The sequence below is a fragment of the Sinohyriopsis cumingii genome, chromosome 11 (genome assembly GCF_028554795.1).
Source record: "Sinohyriopsis cumingii isolate HCF-2022 chromosome 11, ASM2855479v2, whole genome shotgun sequence".
NCBI lineage: Eukaryota > Metazoa > Mollusca > Bivalvia > Unionida > Unionidae > Sinohyriopsis > Sinohyriopsis cumingii.
This window is the reverse complement of record NC_142971.1, coordinates 59,414,346-59,426,957: the sequence shown is the minus strand read 5'-3', so window position 1 is coordinate 59,426,957 and position 12,612 is coordinate 59,414,346. Positions and strand designations below refer to the sequence as shown.

The 12,612-nt window shown below is 34.9% G+C and overlaps 1 protein-coding gene across 6 annotated transcripts in view; it reads left to right on the top strand.

Moving 5' to 3' along the window:
• LOC149788525 (uncharacterized) overlaps positions 1-12,612 on the top strand; it is a 182,008-nt gene that overhangs the window by 78,833 nt on the left and 90,563 nt on the right. For all 6 annotated transcript variants that reach the window (XM_089974539.1, XM_089974538.1, XM_089974536.1 and 3 more), the window contains one exon: positions 5,930-6,047. In XM_089974539.1, the coding sequence (XP_089830665.1) occupies positions 5,930-6,047 (118 nt within the window). The remainder of the gene's footprint in view (positions 1-5,929; positions 6,048-12,612) is intronic.

Below are 12,612 nucleotides of genomic sequence, written 5' to 3'. Positions count from 1 at the left end.
CAGACTTTAGGGCCCTTAAAATAGGTCAAAATTATGTCAGGATAAAAAATTAGTTTTTTTTGCATAACTCCATTACTTGTCTGTGCAACATTGGTGCAGTTGCATTTGTTCTGATATTTGCTATTATTGTTCTTTTGCAACTAAATTTCTTAGCAATATTTCTATTAGGGAACATTTCCTTGCACAGCTCTGAATAATGGTCCGCTGCTGAAAATGGCAAATTGTGCTTGGCATCAAAATTGCAGAAAAGTACTCAGCCCTAGTGACATTATCTGTCCATGTTTAAACTAGTTACTTTCAGGATGGAGTAATGTATTCTAGCACAGTCACGATGCTGATTATTGTTGCTATGTCAACATTTGTCATACACTGACTAATGTCAGTATGGTGATTGCAATATATGCGCAGAATAAAATGTTCCCCTTGCTGCTCTGTTTCACAAAGTTAAATTATGTCAACCAGGAGTTCTGAAATTTTGTTCTGGTAGAACTGGCTCCTTATGAGATGATTCATTCCCAGATAACAACTGTGTTTTGATATATTGCCTTTAAGAATTAATAGCTCTTGCACCCAATTCATGTTTTGCATTTTATTTATGGAGTAAAAATCTGACATCAAAGAAATATTGCCACTGATTACGAACTTGAATAAGGTTGGTTTCAACATTCTCAATCAATTCAAGGAAGTATTATGACATCTGTTCTTTGGCACATGTCTTTGTACTTCAGACATATTTAGGTTCTTCTTTGTATCACCAATGATAAACTAGCTAAATGGGCTCTCCCACAGAAGAATTTGACATGACATATCACCCTAGCTATTTTTAGCCAATTAAGTAATCTAGGAAAGGTATTTGTTCATATCTGACTGCCTTAACTTTTACTTGGCTCTATGGGGTCCCGAGTGGTCTAAAGCGCTCTGTTATGGATCACTGCCATCTCACCTCTGTCTGCGTGGGTTTGAGTCTTGGATTCAGCCTATGTGGGTATGTGAGAAAGCTTGCCAGTAGCTTCTCGTGGGTTGGTGGTTCTTTCTGGGGTTTTCCCGGGTTCTTCCTCCACCATTAATACTGGCCGCCATGTATAGCCTATCGTGTGCTGAAAAATGGCATTAAACTATCATGGGCTGAAAAATGGCGTTAAACTCTACAGCAACTTGCCTCTATAATCAGCTGTGTGCACTGAGAATAGGTTTAGCTGAACTTTGAACAGGACTGTTTACTTTTTAAACATCACTTACTGCAAATTACAGACATATTGCGCTGGTCATAAAATATAAGGGGTCTTTTTGTTGTTGAAAAAAAAAAATTGGGTTAAATTTTGGGAAAATTGTTTGTTGAAACGTGACTGGGGGATGGGGCTGCAAGTCCAAAATCATGTTTTTAATGCAACAAGCCATGTTATGGCATGTATGAACATCAGTGGTGACAAAAAGGGAATAAAACAAATATTTTTCCATGCTGCAAAAAGAGGAAGACGCGCATATAAAATCAACAGGTTGTGTCCAGTGGGGGGAGAGAAGTGAATTTATGTGATTATCTGTATATAGTTGATCTGTTTGGGTGTTTTATTTTGCAGATTTTTTTTTTTGAACAGAGGAAGGTCTTTTGCAATAATTGCTGCAACAATTGACAAATTATCTTGACTGAATTACTGTGTGAACACTGACACGTACCTGTAATAATTTTGCCAACAATATTATTTGAGAACAAGTTGATGTGAAAATGAACACTGAAGTTCTTGAGGTTTGTTGATTTTTTTTTCCTTCAAATGATTTTTTGGGAATGAAGTAACCCTTGACCCCCCAGATCAGGAGCATTGCCCCTTGAGACCCTGTTGAGGGGGGAAGGACCCAAAATGCCCAGCACAAGTTTTCATTTTTTAAATATTTTTATATAGGACCATGATCATGTCTGTCTAGTGAATGTTAATCAGTCCTATTGAAAATCACAGGTGTTGTGATGGGAAGAGTTCTCCCCAATGCTAAACATAACAAAATGACAAATCTAGTTTTAAAATAAGGAAAACTTACCTTCTATTAAACAAGTTATCAAAATTAAAAAAATTAATGCATTTGTTGATATTAAAATTGAATAATCTTAAATTTGAAGCTGAAGAAAATCACAATGCAACCTAAAAAATAAAAAAGTTAAGTCTTAAAATAATTTTCTATAATGCTGGGAAATCATCAGAATTTTTCTAGCTTAAAAATTGAGTAGGTATTATTGTCAGTATTCTTTTGTCCTGAACCACTTCCAAATTTAATTGCTATCATTAACCCAGATATTTTGATAGTCTGATTTTATGGGTTCTAACCCTAGAAAGTTTATGGCTTGAAATTTTGGAAATAAACAAATTCTGGATTTTCTGAATTTGGTGGCCAGATCAAATATCAATTTGCATATTAGGGATCAAAACCATTTTGACATTTATTATTTCTCCCAAAATGTGTAAGTGTCAACTGGACATTGATTTAAAAGCATGAATCAATATTAGCTACCTTTGCATTTTGTTTACTAATCATGGTCATTTCAAAGCTACAGCAAGTTAACAGCAAATGCAAATTAATTAGTTACAAAGGGAGTTTATAACTATTATAAAATGTTGTGGCTTGATTGATACTAACAATGTCTTTGAAAGAAATAAAATTTGGTCATGCATTAGTGGTTCGCTTTCTTCAGATGCATGTAGAATTAATGAATTTTAATTGCTTTGTGTTCTAATGAAAAAAAATATCTTAATTGATTATCATGAAACCAGAAAGTCTAACAGACAGTGTAAGCAACTAAGTACTCCAAACTTTTCCTTCCAGTTTCACAACATATACAAGTTTAGTTTCACAGTTTACATTTGCCAGTAGGGGCCTCAGGTGGCCAAGTGGAATAAAGCATGTCACCTTTACCAATCAATGCTAGCTCAGTTCTGTCTGTGTATGTTCAAGTCTCTGACTCTGCCAGTGTGTGTATGTGTAATGGTTGTCACTAGCTTACAGTGCGTTGTTGGTTCTTCCTCAACCAATTATACTGGCCACAATGTATAGCCTGTCATGTGCTAAAAAATGGCATTAAGCCCAAAACAACAGCATTTACTGGTTACTCAGGTGAACAATATCTAGCATTCTTTAACCTCTTGTTTTTCTAACTTCTCACCTAATGTACTTTATTATTTGAATTTTGTAAGATCCAATATTTCCTTTCCCTTAAACCATGGTTGCTCTCCATCATTCACCCAAATACAGTCCTACCTACTTCTATCAATATTTTCTTTCCCTTAAACCACTGTTGCTCCCCATCATTCACCTAAATACAGTCCTACCTACTTCTATCGACTTGTGTCACTTGTGTCAACAAGCCACCAATATCAACGAAAATGCAATGGCCCAGCCCAGATGCCGACAGAAGTAATGAGTCTAAACCGTAACAAATCCTTTATTTTCTAATCTATTAATGTCATCAAGCTGCCACTTCAAACCCACTCTTTGTTGTACAGTTATTTGATGTTGCTGTCAGCCTTTAGAGTTGCTGTCACATTAACAGAGATGTTTGTTCATACAAAGTATGACCTATACTTAGAATTCATGGATTTTTTGTATACATGTACAGTACTGGAATACGGATTGTATTACACAAAGGTAACACTAATATAATATGTCAATATAGAACAGAGACTCTGCCAGGGCATGAGATTTCATGAATCATGCAAAATTTGTACAAATTCACAACACAATTGTAGAGCAGTGATATGCAAGAAACAGCTGCAAATTAGTTCAGAGTCATGCATATGAAAATATACTATGTGCAGTAAAAACAAATTATTGAACCATTCACCCTTGAAGTGCTTCTCATGACAAGTTACACTAGTATAGGTACCATAGTGCTTGTCACAATATGTTTCTTTTCAGGAGGGCAAGTCCAGTTTGTACATCCAAGTACTTCAGCTTGACATTGCTAACTTTGATTGGCTTTTTGGGTCCTGGAACACGCATTCTGTGATTGTTTTAACCTTGCATCAAGGAAGTTTAAAATAGGGCTACCAAGAAAACCCAAAATGGCCGATAACCAGCATGGTTCATCTTTAGATGATGATTTTATTCAGCAGATCCTGGCTGATGATAGTGATGATGACCTTTTGTGAAGATTATCAGATTATTGGAGCTGGGAAGTGTTTATGTACATACCATTGAGTGATTTTGAACCGACATCATGCTGGTCAACCACCCCATTATCCCTCTTCTCTTGAACAATGTAACCCTGCTACAACACATTGCAGCCCTCTTAGGGTTAAGATAAATGAAATAAATAAGACTCTAAATGAATTTGGGATGTAAAAGTATCTATTTGATCAAAATATCTCTGTCTGAACAAGCAGACTATAGCATTGATTGACTTAAAACTCTAATACAGCATTATGGAACAGACAACAAATCTGGCACAGTAGTCAGTAAAACACAAATTTAAGAAAGTGAAACTTGAGCAGAGCTTGTGTTTGTGAAAGATCTTTTTTTTGGAGCAGAAGTGTTCAAAGGACAACATTTTTAACCAGTGGAAAATTGTACATAACAACCAGAAAGAACAATTTCCCAGCTTGTTCCGGCTGCCTAGCTAACCATGTACATATCCCACAGACGGCAGAATGTTAAAATTGGTTCTCAGAAAAGAACAATATTCATACACAGGTAAGGAACAGATTAATCAGAAACAAAAGATTAATGCTTGTTCGGCTAGAGGCAGCATCTTTTGAAGATTTAATTTCAATACAACTCTTAACAGTGGAATAGGAAGTGATGTGTATGGAAGTGTTAGGTGAATATTTTAAACTATGGCTGTTCTTCCTCCTCCTCTTTTATTCTGCTCCCCCTTATTTTGGTGACAAGGTGGTAGCCTTGCCCTTTAGATAAAATCCTGGCAGCATCTCTGTATACAAGTGCAATTCAAACTGGTTTTGCTATCATTTAATCAAAATGTCCATTGTTTATTTTCACAAAGTGTGAATCCTTCTCACCAACAACAGGTCACCTTTTAAAGACAAATTTGAGTTGTATGCAAAATATAATTTTTTTTTTATCAACCCCCTCCTCCAACACTTACCTCGATTCCACTTATGTTGACAGTATTACTTGAAGCCTGAGTGACAGTATTACTTGAAGCCTGAGGATGTCAAGATAAATGGGTCATATTCTTTGTGGATCCTCCGATTGGCACACATGGTCTTGAAGTGGGACATGCTTTGATTTTTTTCATCTATTTCTTCTCATAAAGCCAAAACCAATTTAATGCACATTTTTTAAATAAACATCATTTACGTACCTGTTACCATCTACCACTCCTGCTCATAACTGTTCTTTAAAGTGACTGTTGGATCCCTACTTAAATTTCATTCGATCTTTATCCATTGTACACTTTATTTGAAAAGTTTAAACTGTATTTGAAAGATAAACAATTCTTAATTCCCTTTCGCCCATTAGCATCGCAGCCTCTGGGTCATGGGCAGTGCTCATTGATATCTATGGCTCATCTCCTGGTGGCATACCATGTTTTTGCTTTTGACAAGAAAGCTTTTGTTTCATAGATTTCCAGGAACATCTGAAATTGTCCCTTGTTTGCTTCTTTGATTTCAAAATTTTCAGTGCTCTGACAGACTTTTGTGCTTGTTTTTCATGAACAGCCACCAGTTTTGAAAATTTTGGAAAGCCCTGTACAATGTTCTGAAGTGAATGTAGCTTCTAAATGGACCATTGTGTGGCCTAGCAGGTGTCATAAGAATGGGTGTGTTTAAAACTACATATGTAATAATAAATGCAAAGTATTGCTGTATTTCACCAAAGCATGTTTAGTTGGCAGCTTCATTTTTTTTAAATAGTACATGTATTTGTTATAGTGTACATTTTTTTGTTTTTATTAAACTTTTACTGGAAACAATTTCATTTTCAGATTAAACCCGTTTGTGTTGTTTTACTCCAAGTTGGATGGGCTAGACCTTTGTATTGATGCAAGTTCATATGGAAACGATGCTCGCTATTTGAGGCGTTCCTGTCAGCCCAGTGCTGAGGTGAGTATGATGGTCAAGAGATTTGTGAACTTCGACTTCTTTGTTAAAAATGCTGTTAACACCATTATACAGGAATTGCTTGACGTGCAAATTAAATTTAATAGGCATGCTTATATATACTAATGCCATGCAAGTTTGTGGTATGGTCATACATTCCTCTTGACGTTATTTATTTGTCTCAAAACTCAAAAGGTTAATTTACAATTTGATTTGACAAACTATTCTGGCATCAAAGACTTCAGAATTTGTTTAATAGATCGTGATCTGTCATCTGGTATTGTCAATGTTAATGAAAGTAAACAAATCTTTAAACAGTTACCAGGGTTTACACTTCTTTGAAAAGTTAAAATTTAGGTAGTTGCAGTGAAACAAATATAAAGGGCAGTTAAGGGAAATGGCACAGTTATCCTTTATAGAGATAGGTGTCATTTATATACAAGACCATTATTCTATATGCTTTACAGCTTGTACAGTTTCAAGTTTTGCATAAAATGCAAAACAAGGTAGTTTTTTCTCTCAGGGTTCCCATGCTATCGGGAAATTTGGATAAGCTCGGGAGAAATGAGAGAAAAAAATTCCGACTGTGAAAAGTCCTTAAATTTGGCAAATATTGACTCACTTGTGGTTTTGTACATAATGATCTTTTCTGACATGTATGTTTTGGAGAGTCAAAAAAACATCTTCAGATTTGGAAAAAGCTTGTTTTTATAATCCAAATTGTTCTTTAATTCCATTCATGAATGGTTATATGTTAACCTTGAAAAAATTAATTTCATTCTGGAAAAGACCTGGAAATTTATATTTAAAAAAGCGAGGGATCCATGTTTTTTTTATTACTGGTACATTAAATAAGAAAAGTACAGCACTGAAAATGTCAGAATCTAGTGGCAATCAGTTTAGAGAATAAATTAAACAAGAATTGTATGGAAAATGATGATACACTGAGATATTCCAGGATTTTGAATTGCGGTAATCAGCAAATAATTTTAAAATTAAAATTGCATATTCATTTGATTCTGTGTCCAGTAATGCAACAAATATCTCTCCTTTTTCTAAATTTACCTTATCCCATCTGCCACATTAATATGGTACAGTTTACCTTGTTTGTGTACTGGGTGTCTTGCTTGATTGGTCATTCGGCTAGGCTTTGGTCCCACACGACAAGTTAATATGGTTCAAACATTGGTTGAATTCTAATACTTCCTTGATTATGCAGTATGTAATTCTACCAGATAAATTTAAGTTACACACACATGTATGTCTGTGAATATATATATATATATATATATATATATATACACACCACTCCCTCGATAACTCGCGCACATCGGGGTCCAGAAACATCGACTGCACTATAAGTGAGGGGCGAGTTATCGAGGGACCTATAAAATAAGCCCAAAACCAATAAAGTGATTGACGACATAACGGAAAAATAAGGGGGGAGGGGTAGGCAGATTATACTGTTGAATACTCACTTTATAATCGTTCTGAGATTAACTGTTAATAAATATCTCTTCATAACGGTGTACTTTATTATTTTCTCATAGGACAACATTAAAAATTTCAGGATAAATTACAGTATATTGAGGCGATCATCGAAAACATTATTCCACGTGGTTTCCGTTCGCTGAACATGTGTACCACTTCAGACATTGTGTACTACGTCACTAAGTTTTATGTTGAATTGTATGCATTCTAGTTTTATTGTTTGAGCCAAATTAAAAGTTTTTTATACACAAAAGATCGACTCTTTTCGAGAAACAGTGTCGATCGAACGATAGATAGATAGATTTGAATGCGATAGAAGTAAAATGGAAAACAAAAAAAAACAAGAGTTAATCAGTACTGACATATTTAATTGGTCTACAAATTTAAAACAACGTAAATTAGAACAAGTTAATACTTGCCGTTTGTGCCACGCTTGACAAATATCAATTCACTTTCTGAAAAAATCAGTTAATTTTTTTTTTGTGTTACTCCTTGGTTTCTCTGCCGCCGAGCAAAATCCCTCAGAGTTCTCAACTGCATGAGCTTTACATAGTCAACATTTTGGGTCTCCAGCCACCTTATGGCAATATCAAAATATTTGCTTCCTGTGCAGAGGGGTGGGGGTGCAACATCTGTGTCTGCATCACTTTCAACACTTGTGTTACTCCAGTTAGAATTGTCTTCTGCTGCAAATTTGTTCGCTATAGAAATAATTATAGTTTCATCTGACATGTATTCGGCTGTAGGGCAATCATTGTCAGCACAAATCCACTCCTCCACAAAGAGAAACGCCCATCTCAGGACCATGAGTCTGTACTAATTTCTCCCAAACAGCCTCGGCATTAATGACATCAGTTTCACTGAAACGTTCGAAGTCACTATCGTCGTCATTGTCTCTGTTACTGTTTTGCTTTACGTCAAAGGCAGCTCCAAGACCCTTAATCCAGCACCCGAGGTCTCTTGTAATCGATCTTTTTTTTAATGCAACAAACATTTCCCCAAGTTGTTGATCAAAACAAAGCCGGCATGTACATGTAATTAGGTTCTCACAGAAGTACTCACGGGTTTCGATGTGACGGTCGATTGACTCTTTTCATGTTTTCAACGAACAGACTATGTTGTGATTATAATTTTTACACTGAAACAGAATTAAAGGATTAGAACGTGACTTTCACACAGGAAGTCGTTTAATTGGTGTTTATTTCATTCTCTGTTGCCACCTGTTAACATTTACCAGAAGTTTTCATTGATCGCTATTTCACCAGACTGTTTATTTACAGTATAATGACAACTATTTATCCTAAAAACTTACATAATATATGATATCTTTAAACAGAGGTCTGGCTAGGATTTTAAAACTGGGTCTTTCTGCCTCTGAATTCAATCACTAAATATCAGTATATTTTCTCACTCGGCCGCCAAGTCAAAGCCTTTGAACTAGCCGCCTAGCTGTTGCATCATGTTCTTTTTTTTTTTTTAATGTACTCTTATGAAATGGCAACAGTACGTCAAAGAGTCTTTGAGTCACTGAATTCTGTCATTGTAAATATCAGCACAGTAAACTGATCAACACATTTTCCCACAAAGCAGGTGGCTGAAACAGGACCGGCAAATCTTTGAAATTTCCCGCGCACCTATTACATGCGTATGGAGGACTCCAGCCTCAGTGATTTTCTGCGTCCCAGATCAAAAATTGGCGTCCAAATATGCGTAATTAAGCGTTTTCGAGATCTCTGAAATTAATTCTTCTCTAGAGCTTGCAAATTGCAAAATATGGATTATATTTTTACGGGCATTAATCACCATTTTCGATGATAAAACGAGCAATGTATCAAGGTTTAATTTATCAATTCTTATCGTAATTTTTTTCATGTTCAGCATATTTTAAAGATATTTTAAATACATTTTGTCTGGAAAAAATCGGGAGCCAAGACGGACACCGCGTTATAAGCGGCATCACGAGTTATCCGGGCGCGAGTTATCGAGGGAGCGGTGTGTGTATATATATATATATCTGTGTGTGTGTGTGAATGAAACAATGCACTATGAAGGAAGAAAATTTGATTTTGATATATGCCAAAGTTAGTTGAATTATTTGGTATTAAAAGCAGTGGAAAACAAGAACATTCACTGGGAGAAGACTTAATGAATTTCAGAATTTTCAGTATTTATGTTAGACGAGATTGGCAATGAAGTACCAGTTAAAAAAGACTGAGTGACAGAAATGCAATGAAACTGAAATGACAATGATTAAGGAGAAATTAGTTTAAATAATTCATGGAATATTGATGATAGAACCCACATTGACATGACGCTGAGTACAGGACCATCACCATCACTTGACCAACAACTAAGTTTGACCTAAATGCCAATGAATTTGATTTTTGTCCCTGCAGTTTTATATGTCTGGGGTAATTCTTGATTAATTTTATGGAGTAATATACTGTATGGATTAATGGGTTAATTGAATAATAAATCACCACTTTGCTTGTTCTTTTTATTTCTACATGTTGCATGAAATTTATCATTACGTGGATAACTTTATTGACAACAACTTTAACAAATTTCTGCTTAATTGAAGAAATAGAAAGCAAAAAATAACCAATATTTTTCATGTAGCCCTCAGTAAAAATAAAGTTGGGTATTGTTGGTGAGTCTCAAGGATACAGGCATTGATGAGGCTACAACTGCCCAAGATGATCCCTCTAACACTGTGGCTAAGGGGATAATGAATTAAACACAGTTTGCCTCATCAGAGGATCAAAGGCTGGCATGAAATGACTAGCTTCCAGCACGTGTTGTAGCAGTGACTTTGGGCAAAATCAAGATGTAACATTGCCAGTGAGTTGACAGGATATTCAGAGTAAAAAAAATCTTGAGCAGTAGGATTTCCATCACTGATCACTTAATTATTCTTTTCAGTCTCATTCAAGCATGGTCATAGTTTTAAAAAATGCTTAGTGAACTACAGGGTCCATAGGAGACCTTGAAAAGCCTTCAAAAAATGTTTTTTTCCCTCAAGGCCTTGAAAACATCTTGAAAATTCAAATAATTGTCTGAGTACCTTGAAAAGCCTTAATTTTCTTTAAACTGAAAGGAATTATTAAATAGTTTTCCTTTTACATATTTAAATAAAAAAGAAAAGAGGGAAAAAAATCTCTTGCTAAGTTTGTGGCAAAATGGAAATTTCTACAACTGGTCACTGCACAGTCATACATTTTGAACTTCCAGTTGTACAAAGCCCGGATGTTGCCACGGTTAAATTTTCATCATTTGTACGCTTCAAAATGGCTAGCTGCCAATTCTAACCTCAGTGGCTAGACAAAGAAAAATAGAAAGTTTGGATTAAGGGATCTTTCTCAGAGAGCTTTGAAAAATGCCAATTATGTCAGAAGGATATTGATTGCATGCAATGGGAGAGAGTGCTCTACGGCAACATGCAGCTGGGAAAAAAAACACCAAGCTCTCGTAATGGCAGCTAATATGGCAAAACAAGAAGCTTTTAACATGCAATCTTTTTTGATGAAAGAAGTATGTGAACACAGAGATTCAAGTTTTAAAATAGTAACTGTATAGTCTTAATTACGAAATTAGTTCGATATGGTTCTGTATTTTGATTGAGTGGAAATAGGACAGACAAGAAGTGCAATGAACATGATGAATCTAAAAATATAGACTTCAGCTAAGCAGAGAGAAATATTTATATATTTAATATGAAATAGTTAAAATTGTAGTATCATCAGTTTTCGTGGGGGACCAATTTTCTTGGTTTTCATTGTTACCCCGAACCATGAATTTAAATCCCCAATGAAAAATGAGCCATGGAGGATGATGACACCCCCCTCTTTTTCTTACAGTGTTTCATTCCTAGAGATTAACACAGCTACTAGTATTTGATAAATCAAATCAAGGTCAGTACTGTAATCTGGTAGTAAAATATCAGCTTTTACATGTTTTATTTTTTATTTTAACCTTTTGACAAAAAAATTATAAATAATTTATTATTGTTTCAATGCGTTTGTTCGATATGGTATCTGATAACTAATTTTTACACTCACTGCCTTAAATCAGTATGCAAAGTAAATAAGGATAGAGAGAAAAAGCATAAGGTATTTGAACAATAGTTATCTGAAAATGAAAGAAAAAATAACAGTATACAAAAATTAAATTTAATACTTATTCAAATCGATCCTTCATTCGAGTACAACATTTAAATCCTTCTAAAAGCACATTTCATTTTATCCATGCATTTTTAATACAAAAGAACAACAATCCTGTAAAATACTATAACTATTTCTTGAAACACTATTAATAATGAAACACTGTATATACACTAATTACAGCAGAGTATTCAGGCTCACACTTCACAGAATTTGGACAAAGCCACTATATCAACATCATGTCGATCAAGTCTCATGGTACTCACAAATGCTTCTCAAGTAAATAATCCCCAAATTGCTGAATTAAACAAGCCCAGCTTTGTCAAAACCACTGATAATTAGGTCCTATCTTTTACTCATTGTTGCGTGAGATGCAATTATCCATTCAGTGTGAATTGGCTTGATTAATGAGGTTGCAGTGTTTACTAATACTGGCCTAGTGTTGTTTGGCTGAATCAGCTTCCTTTGATGTTGAGCACTCAAACAAAAACATGGCGAAAGTGATTAATCTTGACAGGTGTTTTATTTATGCTTATAGAGATAGAAGTATTGTTTTAGTTTTGTTGGCTGTGTTGGCTTCGACTGATGTTATTCACTTGGTCGAAAACACGGTTTAAGCATTGAACTTGCGAGGTCTTTTATTTGTGCTCATACAGGTGGTACTATTGCTTTAAACATTAAAGTGACTGTTGTTTTGTGTCGTCATAGTTTTATTCTTTTGTATTCTTTATTTTGGGTATTTTTAGAGGTTAAACCATGAAATTAAATACCTCCTAATATGCAAACTTTGACAGTAAAACCATGAATTTAAGTACCCACGGAAATGTCTCTTTTTTTTAAAATACAAAACCATGCAAATTGGGCGAAACGAAAATAAATGATATACAGTATCCACAGACCTGCCAACTCTTGATTTT